At 42.2% G+C, this 21,152-nt stretch overlaps 2 protein-coding genes across 10 annotated transcripts in view; one reads left to right on the top strand and one right to left on the bottom strand.

Annotated features, from left to right (window-relative positions):
- LOC123961153 (nuclear factor of activated T-cells, cytoplasmic 3-like) overlaps positions 1-20,910 on the top strand; it is a 43,028-nt gene extending 22,118 nt beyond the window's left edge. The window contains exons 10-14 of one of the 8 annotated variants that reach the window (XR_006822669.1): positions 15,251-15,351; positions 17,979-18,065; positions 18,777-18,872; positions 19,102-19,237; positions 20,490-20,910. Coding sequence is in view for 3 of the 8 variants with exons in the window: in XM_046036284.1 (XP_045892240.1) it covers positions 4,702-4,809; positions 5,814-5,950 (245 nt within the window). In the remaining 5 variants the exon portion in view is untranslated. Of the gene's footprint in view, positions 1-1,955; positions 2,565-4,701; positions 4,810-5,813; positions 6,531-10,237; positions 10,480-11,997; positions 12,257-15,250; positions 15,352-17,978; positions 18,066-18,521; positions 18,873-19,101; positions 19,966-20,489 lie in introns of those variants that run through there. The other 7 variants (XR_006822672.1, XR_006822671.1, XR_006822670.1 and 4 more) reach the window with 7 other exon arrangements.
- pdcd2l (programmed cell death 2-like) lies at positions 6,213-10,869 on the bottom strand. Of its 2 annotated transcripts, XM_046036288.1 has the most exons (3): positions 10,761-10,869; positions 10,135-10,649; positions 6,213-8,600 (listed from the first exon to the last, which is right to left on the bottom strand). In XM_046036288.1, exons 2-3 carry the CDS (start codon positions 10,598-10,600, stop codon positions 7,993-7,995), a joined length of 1,074 nt encoding a protein of 357 aa, XP_045892244.1. In that variant the 5' UTR covers positions 10,601-10,649; positions 10,761-10,869; the 3' UTR covers positions 6,213-7,992. The 2 variants fall into 2 exon arrangements, with proteins under 2 accessions (XP_045892244.1, XP_045892245.1); XM_046036289.1 differs by having other exon boundaries at positions 6,213-8,597; positions 10,135-10,817.
- Positions 20,911-21,152: the final 242 nt, after the last annotated feature.

Raw genomic sequence — 21,152 nt, forward strand, 5'->3', positions numbered from 1 at the left:
CTCTCTTCAGGTAAAATTATAATAAATAATAATAAAGCTGCTAACCCTGCCTGTCAGCTCGCCATGCTCCTTTTCACTGATTTACCATAAAGGCTCTAATACGTGTGCAATTTAGCCGCTAGCTTGATCACAAAAGAGTGACAGTGGAAACACTCGAACGTTACCGTAATTACCTCCAAAGGAAAGTGCCTTGATTCAGTCGGGTGCAAAAAAAATGTGTGAGTGCGCGAGTTTACAGCAGCCAGCGGCGCAAAACACAACGTTAGAAATCTTTAATGTTAATATATTTTTGGTTCATTTTCAAAATATGGTGAAACAAATTAGACTGTGGCGGGCCGCCATAGTCTCGTTAATTAACGAGAAACACTGATTATGGAGGGTCAATTTGTTTTTAACCATCTGTGTACACACACAGTAAAACAGGCTGCGTCAGTGATCCCGTAAATGATGAGCCATTGTTTGACATGAGTCTTAAATGTGGGGTAAGTGGGGTTTTCAGCAGCTGGTGACTTGTCCCAGATTTCAGTTCCCTTAACTGACAATACAGTTTGTACGGCTTCCCCTGGTGGACGCCCTGGATGCAGTTCTGCCGCCACCAGTTGATTTCCGGCAATGTGGACTGGAGACACAAACTGGTTGTAGGTCTAAAGCTGAAGATACACGGAGCAACTTTTACAGCAATGTTGCCGTCAATGGTAATGAGTAAAGTTACTACCGTAATCGCCCCGCCCCTATCCGTTCAAAACACAGTCAGACTTGCCACAGATTGCCCAGCAACCTTGCTCAAAAAATCCTTCGGTGATCCGGTCCTGGGAGCTGGATCTCAGACTCCCGTAATCCACATCAGTGGTCTGTGAGTGGCCCTCGTGAGGTGTGTGTCTGTCTGCACTTGCTCTGTGATAATAATAGCCGTGTCTGCTTGTTGCTGGTCTGAATGATGCAGATGGGGGTTAAATTAGTTGGCGGGCAGCAGCTGTTGTCAGGTCTTTGACCCTCCCGCCCGGGGCCCCCCCCCCCCCCCCCCCCCCCCCCCCCCCCCCCCACCCCCCCACGCCGCCTTTCAGCTTGACTTTGACCTCAGCAGCCTGATCTAGTGCTGCTGGAGAAATGTCAGCCTCGTCAGCTAACCAGCGTTAGTGCAGCAGTTTTAATGGATATTACTGACTATTACTGCTCCTGATGCTGATTTGGTGATTTGAAGTCTAAACGTTTCGTCACAGTCTCCCCTCTCACAGGTTGAACATATGTCCAGGTCACCCAACGAGTGACTCTTCTTTCTCAAATACTTTTATTAGTTTATCTGAGTCCTGAAGAGATCCGATTAAAAATGAAAGTCTGAAAAGTAAAGATAATTTTATGTAGCAGAACAATTTATTTCCTTCAACTTTTACAGTCTAAACAAGAAGAGCACTCGGAGAGCAGAGACCTCCAATAGTCCAGTTTTATATGACGTGCAAATCTGCAAGTGCAATCACAAATATGTCTGGATTTTATTATGTTAAATATTTTTGTGGCCAGCTGAATTAGATTAGATTCAACAAGTACACGAAACGAAATGCCGTTTGCGTCTAACCAGAAGTGCAAACAGAGGAGGCAGAAACTTTACAAGCATTAAGTACATGTGTCCAAGTGGAATGTTTAGATGTGCAAAACATGTGGCAAATCTAAATGTGCAGTGGAAAATTTCCAAGTATAATGTATGTTCAAGTGGGGTACATAGTGTGCGGGTGCATCTCTCAGTGGCATTCTGAATTTGCAATCGTTGCAGATTGAAGGAGCAGGGCAGCATGTGCAACTGAGATGCAGGGATAGCAGCAGTGAGGTTCCCGTGGTTAGATATGTGACTGTAGTGATGCGCAATGAGGGCAAGTTTAAGCATGTGCAGATGAAATGCAGAATTAGCAGCACTGACACGTACCTGTAGACAACTGAAACCTTCCTTATCACACTGGTAGGTGGAGAGAAACTGTTCCTGAGCCTTTGGTGCGAGAACGGAGAGGCCTGCACGGCCTGCCTGATTGGAAAAGGGCAAAGAGATTGTGGCTTGGATGTGAAGGGTCCCTGGTGATGCCGTACGCAGCGACCGCTTGCGCTGGAGGTCTTTGTGGCCGGGAGCCCGTGAAGTGCTGGGTGGTTTTCACCGTCTGTTGTAGGGTCTTCCGGTCGGCTACAAAGCAACCGCTAAACCACATTGTGGCGCAGATAGTCAGAATCAGTTGTAGTGAATCATCTCAGCTGCGCATTTATTTTGTACTTTGCTCATGTCAAAATCCAAAAATCCTGAATAATCCGGAAATATCACATCCCTGATTGCTTATTTCTTAGATACCTGCTGCATTTGTTTGTACAGAGATGTTTGAAGATGTTTTGCTGTAAGTTTAGTCACGGCACACTTTTCACTTTATTTTTTCACTTTCACCTCCCTTTGAATTAAGTTTTGACACCTTGATTTTTTTCTGTTTTGTATATTTGTTGTGTATCCTGAGTTTGGAAACACTTTATTCAACTACAGTTGTTTTAAAATGTGCTATAAAAATAAATTGGAACTTGAACTTGACCTTGAACTTGACCTTGAACAGGTTCTTGCATGCGTGACAAATGTAGTTCATTTTGCCAATGCACTTCACTTAGCAGTGTAATTAATTTGTTCACCCTGGGGTTCTTCCTTGGCCCCTGCTACAGCCTTCCACCAAGTTTCACGAAAATCAGACCAATAATGTTTCCACAAAAACATGACCTCCTTGGCGGCGGTAACAAAAGTGAGTCTGCAGCCATGCTGGCGGCTAACATCAACATGCTAACATGCTGATGTTTACCATGCTAACAATTGCTACTTAGCACTAATCATAAGGTGCACAAAGGAATGTCAGTAGTTCTGCATGTATTTGGTCATAAACCAAAGTGTTGTACAAATTTCATTGTTGACCTGATGATGGCGCTAGATGAAAAGTCATCTGGAGGGGAATATTTAGGAAAATCTACTGACAAAAATACAATATAAGATCCATAACTGTGTTTTCAGTGGTGTGTAAAGACCTGACATAATGAACCGTTGTGATTTTATTACCTTAGAATGAGACATTTCTATCTACGGACACCGCAGGTCCTCTTACATGGAGGTCGTAATGTTGCACCGCCACGTTTCTACAGTAGCCCAAACAGACAAACTGCTCTACAGAGCGTGTTTCCTCACTACGTTGAATACTTCTGAAGAAGAAGAAGTCGAGTAGTTTATTAGAAGGAAGAAAAGAAGTGAAATTAAACAAATGGAGCGACAGAGCGTGTCGGCCAACCTAACTTCTCCTGCACGCTGGCAAAGGGAGGGGGGAGCGGGGACTGAGCCGTTGGTTGCAATTAGCAGCTCTCACCACTAGATGCCGCTAAAACCTCCGCACTGCACCTTCAAATGACTGTACGAAGAGCTCTGAGAAGTAAAAATGACCCGGGTCTTACATTTATGCTCACATTATTCACATTTAGAAGAGACGTGAGCGGCGAGTCACAGGTTTGGAGTTTGGGTAGCACAGGTCACGTGTGTTTGTTGAACATGAATGTGTGGGAAAGAGCACATGGCAGCTGATATTTACCACCGTCATGGTTTACAGTATCACTATAGTAGGGTGACGCCCCCGTCATTTACGTGGTTATAGGCGGTAATAGAAGCCTGTTGTTGCTGATGGATCATGTGTTTGGTGGGCGTGTGTCTAATATGCTTGTACATATTTGGAAAACGGACTGTAGCCTATAATTAACATGCCTTAATGTTGAGTTATATATAAAATAAAGATATGATCTCTTTTGCAATTATCCTTATTACTCTACATTATTTAACTGGCTGTGTGCCGACCAGTCCAGTCCTTTTTACCTGTTGAAATACCTTTAAATGGCCAAAACAACCCATAAAAAGCCGTATTCCACTTGCCAGAAAGGGACTGCAGCCTCTAGGCTACTTATTGACTGAAAGCTCGTTTCTGCCTCAAAATGACTTGATTTCGTTCAGAAGAGTTATATTTGACAGATTATAAAACCTAAATTGTCCCCCGTTTTTATTGTATGCATGTATAATGTATACATACCTGTTTTATCTGTATATTGTCTCAGCTTTCCAGAAAGACTGAGGGAGGGCTGTACGAGGAGAACACTGTACATTCAAAACTGAAAGCTCGTAGAACAGAAACTAATACAGAGTCAAACCAGGAGACTTGAAGTCTCTGGTCTTGAACGTGGAAACGAGAGAGAAAGAGGGAGTCTTGGGGGGAGAGTGCAGGAAGAAGGCCCTGGAGGTCCAGGTCCTGGAAGTCTTGCTTGGTCCTTGAAAGGGGAGTTTGATCTTTGAGAGTTTAGAATGTGATGAGAAAGACTTAGAATTGAATCTGTATGTATATTTTGAAGCTGCCGGTCTGGATCCAGACATGCCGATGAAGTTCAAAGGGCAACAAGCTGGTGAGGAGCTTCAGGTTTCACAGCGGAGCTATGTTTAGACTGAACGGAGCAGAGATGGTGCCATTTGCTGGCCTGCAGACTCAGCAGCTTCACTGCTGTTACTAATAATAATAAACGGTTCTCTCCTCCATGTGTCACACGCTGAAGTACCGGTTTATGATGCGGAGTCACTTCCTAGTGATCGATAGGTTAGTCAGTAATCAGAAGAAGCGGCCAGAACACGTCGCGGGGCTTAAAGACAGTTTCTCTCTTTTACAGCCGAACACAAACCTGTTGAGGTAAATTCATCAGGCACGGAGCATCATCACAAGTTGTTTCGGAGGACACCAGCTGCTCCCTCCTGTGGCCCGACAACACACTATCTAGGTATTTGTTTCCACCGTGTTGATCCCCCCCCCCCACCGACACAGCAGCTTCTACACCAGCAGAGACGTGTGATGATGCAACGTGAACATCTGAATACATCATGGATTGAAACACTCCAGTCGATTTATCATTCAGTCCGTAAAATGTCAAAAGAGAGATGTTGACCACACCGCTGGTACTACTACTGTAGTAATATTACTATGCTTTACTTAATACTGCCTCCAACCCTGTTTTGAAAACAGTTCACCAAGTGACTTTCTGCTTTTATTAAATCACTGTAGAAAGAAATAAAAGTGAGCCAGATCCTACTGTTTGCTCACGTAGCCTCAAAGGCAAATTCAAAACCTCTCGACGTTGAAACTGGGAACTAAAACACAGTCAAAACATGGATCCAAAATCTATCTAGAAAGCAAAAGTGAAGAATCAGCTGCTGGATGTATTTTTGAGGCTTTCCCAGCATGCACTGGGCAAGAAGCAGGGGACAATGTGGACGGGTCTGAAGCCTTCAAGCTTTTCGTTATTCTAACCAGCGTAAAAGTGGAATTTGTAAATTATTAGCAACAAGCTAGAAACCTTTTCTGAACGTTTCTATCATGTTTCCAAACATCACTCAGGATTCAGAGAAAGTCCTGCAGCGATCATTAAGGATGATTCATTTAGCCGATATCTGGGATTTTTAAAATAATCAGCGTTGCCGACATCTGCAGACGGCGTCATCAGTGAGCACGTGACACGTTTCTCCTCCATGACAGCAGCTCTAATCTAACGTATAGTTAGACTGTAGAGAATAAAGCAGCTGAATGACGTCTGAAACTGAAGTCTGCTTCGGTTTCATTCATTTTTACAATAATGGAATTATACTTGACTGTCCTTTGTTTTGATATCGGCATTAAATATCGACCATCAGCTGCTTTTTAAATATCGGCTCCGGCCTTTGATAAACTCGTACCGCTAAATCAAAACTTTATAAATAATCCTGTCGTTTGCTTCTGTCTTTGTTGCAGTGAATGAAATTATCGACCGAGACATCTGCAGCCTGAGCAGCGGCGCCCAGCCCGACCAGTTTGAACAGTATCAGCGGTACGACTGGGAGCACAAGTCCGGTGACGCTGCCTCGCCGTTCAGCGGAGACCCTCAGTAGCTCCTCAGGAGACGGCCGCAGCGCTTCTTCTTCTTCTACTGCTGCTGCTGCTGGACAAAACCAACCCGACGGTCACGTTTGCACCAAACTGATCTTCAAAGTGCCTGAACACCAACCAGCCGCCACTGGCGAGTCCGCGGCCTCGTCTCATCAGGGTCAGAGAACGGTTTCCTCGTCTGTCTCAGGAATTTTTTTCCACTGACAAACCAAAGATTTTGTAGCTTTTCACGAGCGAATTGGAAGAAAATCCAACAAAAAGGGCTGTGATTAAAGACTTTAATGTCACGCAGTCACAACAATCATCACAGACGCTGAAGTCACACAACTGTGAGAACATCCTGTCGTTATCTGATGGCCAATTAATTAAGAAATCTATTTTTGATACTCTGGATCTGGTCCAGTAAAAAACCAAAGTCCTTCAGCTGATCATTTACATTTTTATAGCTTTCACTCTGTACGGTTTACATTTCCTACGCCGACTTTCATAAATGCTGTTCGACCTGAGCTCTTCTTGGTGTGAAGCTTAAGACACTGAATCGTAGAAATGTATCGTGAAGTAAAAAGAAAGGAAAACATTGGATTGTTCTGTGTCCTGATACTTGATTTCATGAACGCTGAGTGACAGATTTTCTCTTTTCTCCTCATGCAGCACGATATTAAAGGCACTTTCACTTCTCAGAGCAGAAACGTTTCATTAGAGGGAGGCCAAAGGTCAGAGCAGCCAACATTAGGCAGCTGCAGGAATGTTATTAAAGGGTAAATCCGCTGTAAATCGCACTGCGGCTGCACGTGTGCAAGTTTTAAAGTCACGCTGACAACATTAAGCACGTGTTCTCCATGTAACCACGAGCTGTAGCGAGAACATGCCCACTGCTCTATTTTAGGTGAAACTACCCTTTGAAGTGCTTTAACATTTAATCGTGGGCAGATAATCTTTCCTTCTTCTGGCATCTTTCTCTAGAACCAGGAGCATTTTCTGAGCTCTCTGGCAGACCTGCTGCAGACTGCGAGGTCTCCTCCTGCAGCAGGAAACATTTCAACTCTTTGGCATCATAGTTCACTATATGCTGATTTCAGACGCACCGTGTTTGATCACTTTTACACTTTGAAGAGTGGCGAACAGCGAACAGTGTTTCAGGTCTGCTGTTACTCCTTTAACCTTTATTTATTCAGGGGAGCTTCGAGCCTCTAGCCGTGTTTCCATCAACGGTTTTTAATGCGCATTTCGAAGCATCGCGTTAGAAAAGATTGATGCAAAAAATAAAGTTTTTACGCTCGCTTGAGGTGGTTTTTGTGGAAAAAGAGTAAAATGCTCTAAACGGGAGATGGAAACACTTTTTCCGAGTAAGTTCTGATGTAGCGAACTCGTAACTCTGTGGCCCTCAGGTTCATGCGACTGGTTTTGTTTCTGGCTTCTACTACTACTTCTTTATTACAGCCACGTGTAACGTCAACTACCGACGTAACTATGCTCGCCGTAGTTACTGTTTCACCTCTGAACACAGCCGCCATCACTAAACTGCACCTGTAACCACACCCAGCAGTGATGTCACAGTGTCCTGGAGTACACGCTGACATCACTGCAGCAAAGTGAGCTATTAAACCATCGGAGTTCTGCTGTTTTCAGCTCAGACCGACTTCTGCTGAACTGAAAAGATTGAAAAACATCTGGAGCTGCTTTGGTCTTTTGAGGACCCAGAAATAAAAGCTGTCCAACTCTTTTCTGAAGATCATTTTCCAGGACATCCAGCTGCCATGACAGACCGGGATCACGTCACGTCGAGTTCCTCGCTGCGGAGGATGTGCAACGATTTAAAGCAAGTTGATGAGAAAACTTTCATTTATAACCAGAACTAACGGCCACAGCGAGCAGCGACTCATATTTGCTAATATATTCCATGACTGGAAAGCCTGGAAAACAGCTGACTAGTTTTCCAGGCTTTCCAGGACGCGTGTGCATCCACAAGCTCATGCGTTTTCCTTTTTTAATGATCGTTTTTTCTGTTTTAATTATCACAGCTCGGACCCGTTAACCTGCTCGGTCATTTAAAGAGCTGCTGGTCCGGGTCCGTCTGAACGAAGCAGAACTCGTCCACAGCTGATCCTGATCCTGCCGTCCAGCAGCTGGTTTTGCAGGTATAAACCAGCACCGTCCCAAACTCCAGCTCCGCCTCAGCGCCGCCGTCCTTCCGCCGCAGCAGACTGACCAGAGCCGGCATCAGCTGCAGCTCAAACGTCCTGGATCCTCCGCAGGAGCCGCACGCCGGAACCACCTGAGCCACGTTGGACGGCGGCTCGGAGATGAAGAGCGGTTTGCCGCCGCGACAGTACCTCAGGATCTGCTGAGGACAGAGCGAGATCTCCTTCATGAACCTAGAGAAGACTGCGTCTCCGTGCCGGGCTTTCGTCTTCTCGTACTTCTCCTGCCCGCCGCCGTCCTCGCCGCCCTCCAGCTCCACCACCGCCACTCCTTCTCTCCTCTCGTACTCCCTCAGTAGCTCCTCAGCGTGCTGCAGGTCGACTTCCTCTCCGCCCAGATCCGACTCCTCCGCCACACCGATGAAGAACGGACGGAGGACGGGGACGCCCTGCTGCGAGTCTCCCAAACTGAGATCCCGAAGCTGGCTGCTGACGTCGGCCTCTCCGGCTGCTGGGCGAAAAAATAAATCAAATTCAGCTGGTGTCCAAATAATTCTGGGAAAGAACTTGATAAAATGAGATCAGACAGACGAGGACCCGCGAACTCTGCAGACAACGGCTTTGACGAGCTGAGTGCAGATAAAGACTTTACGAGCCCGCTTTAATAAATCTGAGCCAACCAAGCGCTTCCCAGATGTTGAAGTCGTTCTTACGCATGAATGATTTCTGACTAGTTAGTAATTAGCATTAAGAAATGAGAGACTAGGGAGAGCGGGGTGATCTGAGTTGAGCCACCCCGTGTTTCTCAGCAACCATCGAACACATTTGGTCAATATGAACACATATTTTTGAAGAGTTATTCACTTTACTCTCTTAAAGGCGATGAGCACATTTAAGATAAAAAAACTGCTTTTTGCCATTCAAAGTGTTTTTTTTTATGTTCAAGGAGTCGTGATTCTTTTGTCTGAACATTTACAGACAGGTTTGAAATAATCTTACATGTGTTTGAGCTTTAGGAAGTGACAATATGAGGCTATACTGTTAGCTCTTAAACTGCTGGATGACACAAGTTTGTTAAAAAGGCAGGACGGGGTGATTTGAGCCTGAAGGCCTGGGGGAAGATGAGCCAGATGTGCATCAGCGAAATGATGTGACATTATGCATTTCAGAGCAGAAACCATCATGTCATGCTTCTATGAATGGAAGACAGACGGGATTCAACTCTCGCAAACGGGAAGTGCATTCATCAGGTGAGACATGACGATCAGCAGGACGGCTTTAAAGCGATACATCGACATGAAACAAATGGCTGCCATGTTTCACTGCTAAATGCTATTAAATGTTGGGACCCGGCGTTTGAGTTCGCCAGATGAAATGACCTTGATGTCACCGACCCCCAAGAGTCCACTTTTGTTGGAAAGCCAACAGTTTATTTTAGATCTAAATTGATTTCCCCCGGGACGCACCACATCCTAAAATACATGTACATATTTTTAGTTGGAGACATTACTGTCATGTCCTCACTTTAAACACACCTCAAGTAAAAACCGGCTCAACTCACTCGCTCTCCTCCAACTACCATTTTTCTTACACAAGGATTTAATGATAGGAAACAAACTGCAGAAATGAAACAGTTGGAACTGGAATTAACTGTAGTGAAAAGCTATCTGATACACGAACATCTGAAATTATAATGAATAACATTAGCCCTAAACAAACCGAACTGTTGAATTGTTACAAATAGCCTAAAAAATAATACAACTAATTTGCAGGCAGATATTTGCCAATAAAATGTAACCTATGAATACTGTATATTAACACCATACAAAAAACTAAACTTATTATTTAATTTTATAATATTATAGGCTACTAATACCCTCATTTGTACTAGTTCTGGGGTCCACATGAGAACAACATTGTTTTATTTCCACTTCAAACACTGATATTAATTATTTATAAATCTTCAAGCAGCTTAAATGTTGAATTAAAATCCACCAGGATTCTCAGAAACCTTTCTTCATAATATTTGTATTGCTCAACCCTACCCTCTGCTTCAGGAGCTGCTGCCTCCTCTTGAACCTCCTTCACACCTCCTCCTCCTCCTCCACCCCCCTCCTCCATCCCCCAGTCATCAGCGGTGTCACACCAGTCGGTGGCCGACAGAGGAGGCCCCCGCGCCGGGTTGGGCCCCTGCGCTGCCGCCGCCTCCAGGCCCTGAGAGCGGAGCACCCTCCAGCAGTCCGACCTGCCGCTGCACTCGGCCCCTGGGCACGCGAACAGGTGGAGGGTCCTGTGGTAAGGGGAGGCCTCCAGGGGGCAGTACACCTGCACCACGTGGACTAACGGGGCTGCGCAGCGGCCGCACCGGGGATGCTGCCGGGAGACGCCCGGTACGCAGTCCGGCTGACCCCCGACTTTGTTGGTCAGATACGAGGACTGGTGCCTTTTAGGGTCCAGCTCTCCGTCGCACAGCCCGATCAGCGTAACTAGCTCGTGAGCGCGTGAAGCCATCTCTCTGTCACGTGGTGCCTCAGGTCCGTCACCAAAACATCCCCGCGCGCTGGAATCAAAAGACACTTGGACCGTTTTAAATACGGTTGATGAAAGAAAATGTATTAATAAATCTACACGACATGCACGTAAGAAGACGCTAAAAACGTGAACATTATACTTTAGATTTGTGAAGTAGAGCGATAAACGTTCCTACCGGACCGGAAACCAACGGGCAAAAATAGCGACGTCATATCCGTTCAAGCGATTTTATTTTCAAAATAAAAGTGCTTGTTTTAAAAACGATCCTCATTCAGTAAAAATTGAAACACTCATTTTATGTTTGGTAATACATTAAAACACTAAAACCACCCTTTATTTCTGGAAGTAATGTTCCCCGATACAGAGTACAAATATACATTATGCAGTCCAGAGCTGTAAAAGAAGAAAAACACCTTAAATCAATTAGTTTTTATTTTCTCTTTTTTACCAACCAATAAAATGTAAAGATGCCTTCATATCTATCTACAGTTGGGATATTTTGTCAATTCTTAAAATCTGGAACTTTCCCCCTTTGCCATCTTCACTGGCAGAGTATGTAGACAAGAACTAAATAAACACATACAAGGAATTTGACTGTTTCTTGTTTGCTCTAAATGTACTTACACAAAAATAGAAATAAGCACAGCAAAGATAAACATAAATATTTTGCTATTATGTACACACAAGTAGGTAAAAGAGGTGATACATACATATAAATAAACAATGCATCAATGGACGACAATTTGTGTCTTTGTACAAGTGAGGCTGTTTCTTTAACTGTTGTATAAAACTCTGAATTCCTCTTGTTCTTGCCCCAAAACACGTTTTTAGGTAAAAATAATAAGAAACTTTACCAACTGGAACATGGATTTTCTAAGTCAATAATTTCATACTGCTACAAAAATTACATATTGGTTTAGGAATAAGAGTAAAACGTTTAAAGAAAGTTTTAAAAAACCTTTTATGTGTGGAGAAATTCCTCTTATTCAGACTGACTTTGGCTCTGTGTAAATAAAGTTTTGTTTTTTCATTTATGAACCGTCCCATCCAATATATCTCAACAGTTTTTTTTAGTAAGTAAATTCTATTTTCTAGTTTAATGAAATCAAACTCTTCCTTTAAACTTTTTTACAAACTGAACCAACACGAAGAGGAAGATCCTGGGTAAGATAACTTTTATTATTATTTATTAAGATTTTTAAAAAATTCATATTATGGGACTTTATATCTAAATATGAATATCTATAAATAAAAATATATATCTTTGTTACAGTCGATGTGTTTTTGTTTTACATTAAGTGTTTAGGAGTTTTATTCTGAAAAAGAAAACATCAGCGTCATATTGCGTTGCTTCCGGGAGTGACGCTGATGTTTATGATGTAGCGCAGGTGCTGATTGTTTGTTTGGCGACATGTGAGAGATTTAAAGAGTGAAAACGGAGTTAGATTTAGTGAACATGCTCGTTAAATGTCAGATACACCAGCTTGTCTAACGTCACACTCGTGACAGTGACGTCAGGCTGAGAAGGAAGAAAAACGCATCACTAATTATCCTCCGTGTGAAACTGCTGTTCTCCTTCCTGGAGCGGTTCCGTGGCCCCCCGGTCCGCAGCTCTAGGATCAGCAGGGACCGGAGGTCTGTCTATTTTATAATTTTGACTTTTTATCTCATAATTCTGACTGTCTGTTTTATAATTTTGACTTTTTATCTCATAATTCTGACTGTTTTATAATTTTGACTTTTTATCTCATAATTCTGACTTTCTATTTTATAATTTTGACTTTTTATCTCATAATTCTGACTGTCTGTTTTATAATTTTGACTTTTTATCTCATAATTCTGACTGTCTGTTTTATAATTTTGACTTTTTTATCTCATTTTGACTTAACACCAACATTCATTCAAGTTTTCATTTAATTTTTATTTGTTTTACTGTCAGAAATGGGGTTTCACTTAAATGTGAATATGATAAACATGAAGTTTAAACACGTCGTCCATCCCTAACTGGATTTATTCATAATGTGATTGATTGTTAGCTTCACCCACAGCCACACAAGACTTAAACCTAAATACGGTTTTACATTAACAAACTTGTGATTTACATCAGGAAATGATCTGATAACAGAATAAGAAGATGTAAAGAAGAGAAGACAAATGCCTGTAGCTGGTTAATGAGGCCCCAAGAGTTTACTTACGCTGACTAACAGCTGATGATGTTATGAATCAAAGAAGCAAGCAAGTCCTCCCATCTGTGAAGCTCTAAACCAGCGACTGATTATTTGCTCCCCTGGTTGTTACTGATTGGCCCTGATGAACATTTAATTATGCATGAAGAAGGGCAGGAGTTACATTCTTAAACCAGGCGAGAAAACCTCATTGAAATCATGTCTTAAGACTTCAAGAAGAAAGCTGTGTTCTATACTCACTTTATCATACTCCAATATTTCATAAGCACGATTCATGGTGGGACATCAGAAACATGTGAGCTCATCTGTGTGGTCGGCACGTTAGTGGGAGAAGAAGAGAGGACAATAATTAAGTTCTGCCCGTAAAATAAAAACAATATAATAAAAAAACTTAGCCTGGATAGTAAAAATAGATAAAGTCATAAATGAGAATATTTTTTTCAAAATGAAAATTAAACATTTCAAGTCAAAATTCTGAGGTAAAAAGTCTAAATGAGAATTTAAAAAGTCATTATGAGGGGAAAAAAAGTCATAATTATGACATAAAAAGCCAAAACACAGAAGTCAAAGTAGCTTCTTTGAGTTCTCTTATTCAATTTGACACGGATTGTAAGTACTGCTACTGTAAGGACTACTTTAAACGTTGCTTTACAGCAGATAAAAATACTTCATTTGCTTGCTTCACATGGGATTGTACTAAGCAAACACAGCTGAAAGGGTTTTTAGCAAAAGGCTTAAGCAAGTGAAGAATTTCGTCTGTTGTACGGCATGTTTAAAGTAGTCTGCAGTGTACTCAAATATCAACCATGAAATTAAAACACAGAGACTAAACTACAGGAATAACAGTCAGTAATGTTTTAGATCTAGACTTTTTATACAATGCGTTTATTAACTGTTTTTACCTTTAACATGTTAAACATCTAACACATAACATCTGCATTTAATGCCCAGTCTGGAATGGCTGCTGTGAGTTTTGCAAACCAGCAGATGTCGCTGTGTTTGCTAAAGCTTCAAATCTTTTTCAGCACCAATAGAAAGAAAGGTTCATAAGAGCCAACCCGCCCTTTGCTTGGACGTGGTAAAACATGAAAGCTGTGGACGGTGCTCCTCAGTCCATCTAGAATAAAATATTAAGAGAGAATCTCCCGTTTACAGTAGTAGTGTTGAAAAAAGAGAGGAAAGCCCCAAAACCTTATAATAGCTTTTATGTCCATACACACAAATGCACAGGGGACACCGGACGACCGGACGACGCTCCACGGTTCCTCTGCATTTCTTGGTTTTGCCTCAGAAGAGTTTTCTATTGGATCAAGGTCCGGGGATTGGGCTGGCCACTCCATTACGTTAATCCTGTTGGTCTGGAACCACGATGCTGCTCGCTTACTGGTGTGTTTGGGGTCGCTGTCTTGTTGAAACAACCGTTTCATTTCCTCTTCAGCATAAGGCCACATGACCTCATCGAGTCTTCTGACGTCTTCAAACTGGTCCATGATCCCTGGTTTGCGATCAACAGGCCCGACGCCGCAGGATGACAAACACCCCGCACGCCACCGCAGTGGACTGTGGCTTGAATTCAGTGTCTCAGTGTCGTCTGCGGCCCCATAGACCCCAAAAAGAACAATCTTGCCTCTCTAGGCCAGTCGACGCGTTCTTTGGCGAAGTTTTTCCTTGCCTCTGTCTCCTAGTGCTGCTCTTGGTGGGAACTGTTGGGCTTCTGTAAATAGCATCACAGAGTTCGGTCTAGACCTGCTCTTTTATGAAAAGCGCTGTGAGATAACTGTTGTTGTGATTTGGCGCTATATAAATAATATTGAATTGAATTGAAATTGAATTCACGTAGGCGTCTTCTAATTGTTACAGCGCTCACAGGAAACGTTCGACCCTCTGATCTCCCTGGAGCTGATCTTTTTCTGGCTTTGGGTGGTAGTTTTCCCTTTTCTTCCACATCTTTCTGGTTTTGGTTTGAAAGCATTTGAGATCATTTTCTGCACTTCTTTATATTTTCTTCCCTCTCCAATCAACTTTTGAATCAAAGTACGCTGTTCTTCAATGTCTGGAACGACCCATTTTTCTCCGACGATCAGAGAGAAATGCACGACAACCAGCCTGTGCGACATTTGCAGCCTTCGTCCTTAAATAACGGCGTCCTGTTTGACACCACTAATTAAAATCCACACTGCTATTATTATTTTGAACTTTCAATTAATGATTCAGTTACAGACTCTGCAACATGCATGCAGTGACTGCTGAGTCGGTTGGTTTTCTGTTACTCTACTTCACCTACTAGTGACTTATTTGCCATGTAGGAATCTAATTTGTACCAAAAACAGTGATTGGTCTGGTTAGTGATGTTGGACAACTGTGTCTTGTGGTCAGATCCAGAGAAACATCCTGAAATGAGTCTTTTCCTCATCACAAACCATCTTTTTGTTTCCTTCTGCAGCACTTGAAGTCCTGGAACTTTGGGGGAGGTGGTGATGTGGAGGCTCCGTCCTCGTCTTCCTCCATCTCCTGGTTCAGCTTTGCAAGGACCGCTTTGAATATGTAAGGCTAAACCACACACAGCAGTATCTGAGGATCACAATCTGATCATTTTAAGCTATATTTGAACGTAATGCTTGTTGTTTAAGAAGTCTAGAGCGTCTCCGGCCCCTCCTCAAACCTTACGTGCTCATTACACCCCTCCAGACGAGTTATATGTAATAGATGAACGAGATATTACAAACTGAGTCACGATTTTAGTGGAAATTTTTGCATTTAAAGTTTCACAAAAAATAACTGTTAGGATGTGGTCTTTGCACCAAAGCAAAGGTGTTCCTTCATCTGTAGGCCGGGGCGTCTCTGCAGCACCTCGGTGCTTCAGTTACAATGCAGCTGCTGTCATTTGGCCGCATTGCAATCTGATTATTTGTTCAGCTTTATTACTGATGATGAAGCTGCTGGTGGAGGTAAAACTTTGTCCAGAAGATGGCGCCACAGAAAAGGCCAGGACCAAAGGAAGTACCGAAAAGATGGTAAACCAACTAATCATTTAAATTAAAGGTGTTTCTTCCTTTTGTGTACAAAGGGGGGAAAATGTCTTTTGTTCTAAAACAACCCAGAAGGCTGTTTAGATTTAAACTGTTCAGCAGCGACCCGGGACTGCTGGGCAGCACTGAAACACATACGACCAAAAAACACAAGTTACAACAACTGAAAATAAGTGTAATATTTAATAAATACAATCAAATACTTCTAGCTCCTGAATATGTGCCCACCGTTTCCTCAGAGTATAGATGAAAGAGTCTGTGTGTACTACTACTACTACTACTACTAGTGTGTGTACAAATACACCAGGAAAGCTTACAGGTTTTATATGTTCAGTACTTCCAGCTATAGATGAAATGTTTTGTAGAGATCTGGATAATCAGCTCAAATAAGTTGCATTTAAATTCAGATTCATGAAAATATAACTTGGTTAAAATAACTGAGAAGAAGAATTCAAACTATGTATTTCTCCAAAGTCAAGTAGACGGAGGTGAACTATAGTGTTGTAGGACTCGAGACCGGCCTTAAGGCCACTTTTTGATGGTCTCGTCTCGGACATTGAGGACTTGGGATTTTATTTCAACACCAGTCAAGACAATAACTTTGGGAATATCAATAAATTGCTATTTGTAACAGAATATTATTGTTGCCTCCCAGATCCCTATCTTTTATTTTTTTTCCTTTATTGCAATTCAAAAGCAGGTACAAAGTGCAAACATAGACCAGTGGTTAATATATAAATAAAATAAAAAGAAAGAAAGTAATCAGCTGTTACATATATGAGAGTCTTTAAGGCTTTGGGGTTTGAAGAGTGCTGAATAGTTTGTATGTGTTGTTGCAATTCAGCCATAAATACTTTAAATAAAGGTTTGCTAAAATAATGAAGAGATTAATGAGATAATGTTGTTTTTGTTTTAGAATGCAGACCTCATCTTTGTAGAGCAGAGAAAACTGGGCAGAAATGTTACAGCTGAGATGTTGTGCAAAGTGTCTGTTTGTTTCACAACGGAGTCAGTTCATTTCTCAGTCTTTGCAAATAATATTTTGTCAGGTAGCATCGATGGAGAAGTTTGAGGTCCAAACCTTTTTACACGGGATATTTGAAACAAATCTCCCCCAGTGCCAGATCCCGATCTGCACACACACAAAAGTGGTCCTCTCCATCAAAGGTTACCGCAAATGTGCCTGTTCGTAATTACTCCTGTGTCGTTGTCTAGAGGCCGACCGATTTCTCATTTAGCAGATATTATCGGCCGATATAAGCTACCTGCAGGTACGTCTGCATCGGCGTTTATAACAGCCGATTTACGGGGATTAAAAAAGAGAAACAGAGTCATGAGTGTTGCATAGTTTGTCCACCAGATGGCAGCTCCACAGAACAGAACATCAGCTGAGCGCAGTGACCGGCTCCTGGTAGGCTTCACGCCCACTCTGTCAATTACAGGACTTAAATAATAATGAGTCCCAATCCAGGTGAACCTCGTTAAGCATTCAGATGTTACACCGAAGGACTTTGCATGATACACGTTACACTCAGGGAAGTATAAAATATGTATATTAAGGGATTTTCTCAATCAAGTCCCAACATTAAGTCTCACTGCAGAGACGCAGTTTCAATCAACGTTTCAAATCAAGGAAGGAAACTCGAACCGTTTAATGAGACTTTAACTACCTGTGAAATTAAAGCATCAACTGGTTTGAGTCAGAGTCTCTTCTGGAAGGTCCGACCTTTTCGTTTCCAGCAGCGAAAAGAAAATCAAACTATTAGTCTTCAGGTTTGAAGCTGCATTTAAGAAGCATTTTATTTTTAAGATGAGAGACTTTATTGATGCCACACTGGGGAAATTCACTTGAAACAGCAGGAGGTAGAAATAAATAAAATACAGCTGTGTAGTTTGGCATAAACTCAGGACATTGATATACAGGACAGGTAGTAAGACAGTGAGTATAAGAAACAACTGACTTGAATAGTTGTTATATTTTCAACTCATCCTGCAGAAAAAGTGTTTTGGGGGGAGACTGACAAAGTCTTGCTGCTAGTTCTCCGGCGTCGCCAGCGCAGTGTTTTTACCTGTGGACAGCCGAGACAGTTTCTCATTTGTTTTTATTTTTACATATAAACTCCCTCTTTTCGTCTCCCTCAGGTCTTCAGTAACATCTGGTTGCTTCGTTTCCTGGTTCAGGAGGTTCAGTCGAGGATCCGCCGCCGCCACGACTACCTGCGAGACCCGGTCAGTGGATCAGAGAAATGTCCCATCACTAGTCCTGCGAGTAGAGCACAGCATTGTACTAGAAACTTCAGTTTATTGGCGATTTCTGGAATAGAGTAACTTAATTTCCCAGAACGAGAACAGACGCGTTTCAGAGGAAAGTTCTGTGTTCCTGGACGTTTTGAGTCTGTAATGGAACCCACGGCTGCTGATGCTGCAGATACTCAACCAGTCTGTTGTGCTGCCATGATTGCAAAATGTTTTTCTAAAGATCAATTAGCTTTTTAAAATGACAGCCTTGGATTAGCATTAGAGCACAGGGCTGATGGCTGCTGATTACGGGTCTCTGTAGATGTTCCATCACAAATTAGCCAACAACTCTTTACAACATTAACGATGTCTGTTCTCATCAATTTGATGTTTTGTTTTTTTTAATGGACAAAAAATGTGTCCAAACTTTTTATTTTACTTTTATAGGCAAGGGTAGCTAAAGAACAAGACCGGATAGAAACCGAAACATCAGACGGCAGCTTCGTTCAGAGAGCAGTTGCTGAAGCAGCGGGAGCGAACAGGCTGAGCGAACAGGCCGAGCGAACAGGCGAGCGTCTCGCCGCCACCTGTCGCTCGTCGTCAGAGGCTGGAACGGAAACGATCAAACAAACAAGAGCTTGACGTGATATGATGTCTGTGAAGTCAGCAAAGTCTCGCTTTAACCTGACGTCGTCTTTCCAGGTTTCCCGTAGCGTCTGCAGATGAGCTGGCAGCCGCCGACCGTGTCGACATGGTCGCCTCTTCTTCTTCAGAAGAAGAAGAACTCTGAGGAGTGTGGTAATTACAATCTGAGCGTTCATTAGTTAGTTAAGAGCTAAATGCACAAACATCTAAATAAAGGAAAAATATCTGCGACTTGTAACAAGATACAGAAACGAACTCTAAATTATTGAGACACACAATAATAATAAAAGGATATTTATTTTTCATGCACAAACCACTGAGATTAGTTTTAGTCTCAAGTATTATTTTTAACAGAAAGTATTTTTGCTGCTGGCTCGAACAGGACACATCATGTCCGACACGCTGGATGTCCCTGAACGCCGGTGAAGGACGTGTGGAGGCCAGAGAGGCCAGAGAGGCGGCCGCCGGCCCTGGAGTCGCCACTCAGCCGCACATCAACCACTTCTTCCACTTTGATGGTGGGACATTAAAGTACATCTCTCTTAAGCTGCTTTCATCAGTTCCTCTGCTGCTCCGTTATCTTTTGTATCGGGACATTAAAGGTCTGTAGCGCCATGTTGTTCTGAGAGAACACAAGTGTTTGATGGTGAAAATAGAGACACAGCTTTACTATTCTTAGATTAAAGTTTGTCCTTTTTAGGACATCTCATCTGTGCATCAGTCCAAGTCTCAGCTGTGCTTTGATGATGGTTCCACTGTGACAGCATGTTAAAGGAAAAGTTCGGCTCTCCAATAATCAGTATTTTCTCTATTAAAAGGGAATCTAATGACGGTACTGTCAATATAAAACTAAAGCCAGCAGGTCATTAGCTTAGCTTAGCATAAAGACAGGAAGCAAAGGGAGACCGCTAGCCTGGCTCTGTCCAAAATTAAACCAACATCACATATAAAGCTCACTAATGAACAAGCGTCTCATTTAGTTTAATCCGCAAACAAACAGAAAGTATATCTCCCAAAAATGCTGAACTTGCAGTATTTTTGCACGCTTAAACAAACCGATGCATGTTAACACGCTGATGCTAAGCTATGTGTGATGTTAGCATATTCATGTTGCAGTGTCCTGTAATGCTCCATCCACAGGACTGTCCACCTCCGACAGTGATTAATACGTTTATTTATATTTATTGTATAACTGATTGATACTTCAGTGTTTGTCTGTGGGAACCAATAAACTGAGTTAAATCGATTCTGACTCCGTGAATGCAGATGTAGTGTAAAAGCTTTGAGTGGTCGAAAAGATGAGAAAGGCGCTACACAAGTACGGAGCATTTACTTTATCAAACAGGGTGTTATATTGTTAGAAGTGTGTGTAAACCAGCTGCACTGTAACAAAGAAACTTCACTAAATAACTATCACTACTAAAACACCAGGTAGACTTTCAGCTTAAGGACTTCCAAATGTTATTTATGTTCTTTGCTAATAAAAATATATATAAAAGATTCAGTACGACATTAATGAGACTCTGAGCTTTAGAAATCTGGATGTTAAAGTTGTGTGAATGAGTAAATACAGTAGTTCTGGGTTGATAGTGAATTTTATTTGGTGTTATTTGCACAGGTAATGAAACGTAAAAACATGGACAACTAAAATTAGATTTGATCAATGAAGAAGAAAAATACAAATCTGTCTTTGAACCAAAACATTCTGGATTTGCCAGAATGTTTTATTCTTCACGTCGTACTTCAGCAGAGTGTTTCCTCTTTCGCCAGGTCTTTGAGCAGCTGGTCATACAGGCGACTCCTCCGCCTGAAGACGAGGGCGAAGTGGTGGAGATCCGGTTTTCTACGTCTGTGGAGCAGCAACAGAAACGAGCAGGTGCTGAAAAATCCACTGTGGTAGATTAAGTTTACCTGTTCTCACCGCTGAACACAGTCTGAAAACAATACATGAAGTTAATGTTTTACTGCCCTTTAAAGAGTTAAATACAGAAATAAAATATTTCCTACAAGCTTGTAACAACGTAGAAGGAAGGTGAAGGGAGGGCGAGAACTTTATTATTTTAGCACGTTCACAGCCTGAAGCCTTCAAAAAGAACAAAAAGTTTTTATTCTTCAAGTTTTGCTGTACACTGAAATTCTTACTTTGCTGTCCACATCAAATGCCTACAATAAAAATAAATAAACAGCTCCACATGATATCGCTCATTCTTTAATGTCCTCACTCAGGTTTAAACACACCTGCACATTTAGTTATGTACTCAGTGTTCTAGTACACGTTGAATACTGATGCTGTTAAAGACCAAAATGTTTGTTATCAAATGCAGCGTCAGACTTTAACAGCCTGACGGGTGGATCAGTAGATAAGAAAATGAAACCAGACATTAGCTAGAACACACTGATCTAACAAGGTGTTGTATTAGTGTATAAACCAAA

The sequence above is a fragment of the Micropterus dolomieu genome, linkage group LG22, assembly GCF_021292245.1.
Source record: "Micropterus dolomieu isolate WLL.071019.BEF.003 ecotype Adirondacks linkage group LG22, ASM2129224v1, whole genome shotgun sequence".
In the NCBI taxonomy this organism is placed as follows: Eukaryota; Metazoa; Chordata; class Actinopteri; order Centrarchiformes; family Centrarchidae; genus Micropterus; species Micropterus dolomieu.

Excerpts from the sequence above, each read along its gene's own strand:
- pdcd2l (XM_046036288.1), bottom strand. The coding sequence starts at position 10,600 with ATGGCTTCACGCGCTCACGAGCTAGTTACGCTGATCGGGCTGTGCGAC. Across the intron at positions 8,601-10,134 it reads AGCAGCTCCTGAAGCAGAGG|CAGCCGGAGAGGCCGACGTC; the intron begins GTAGGGTTGAGC and ends TTTTTCGCCCAG.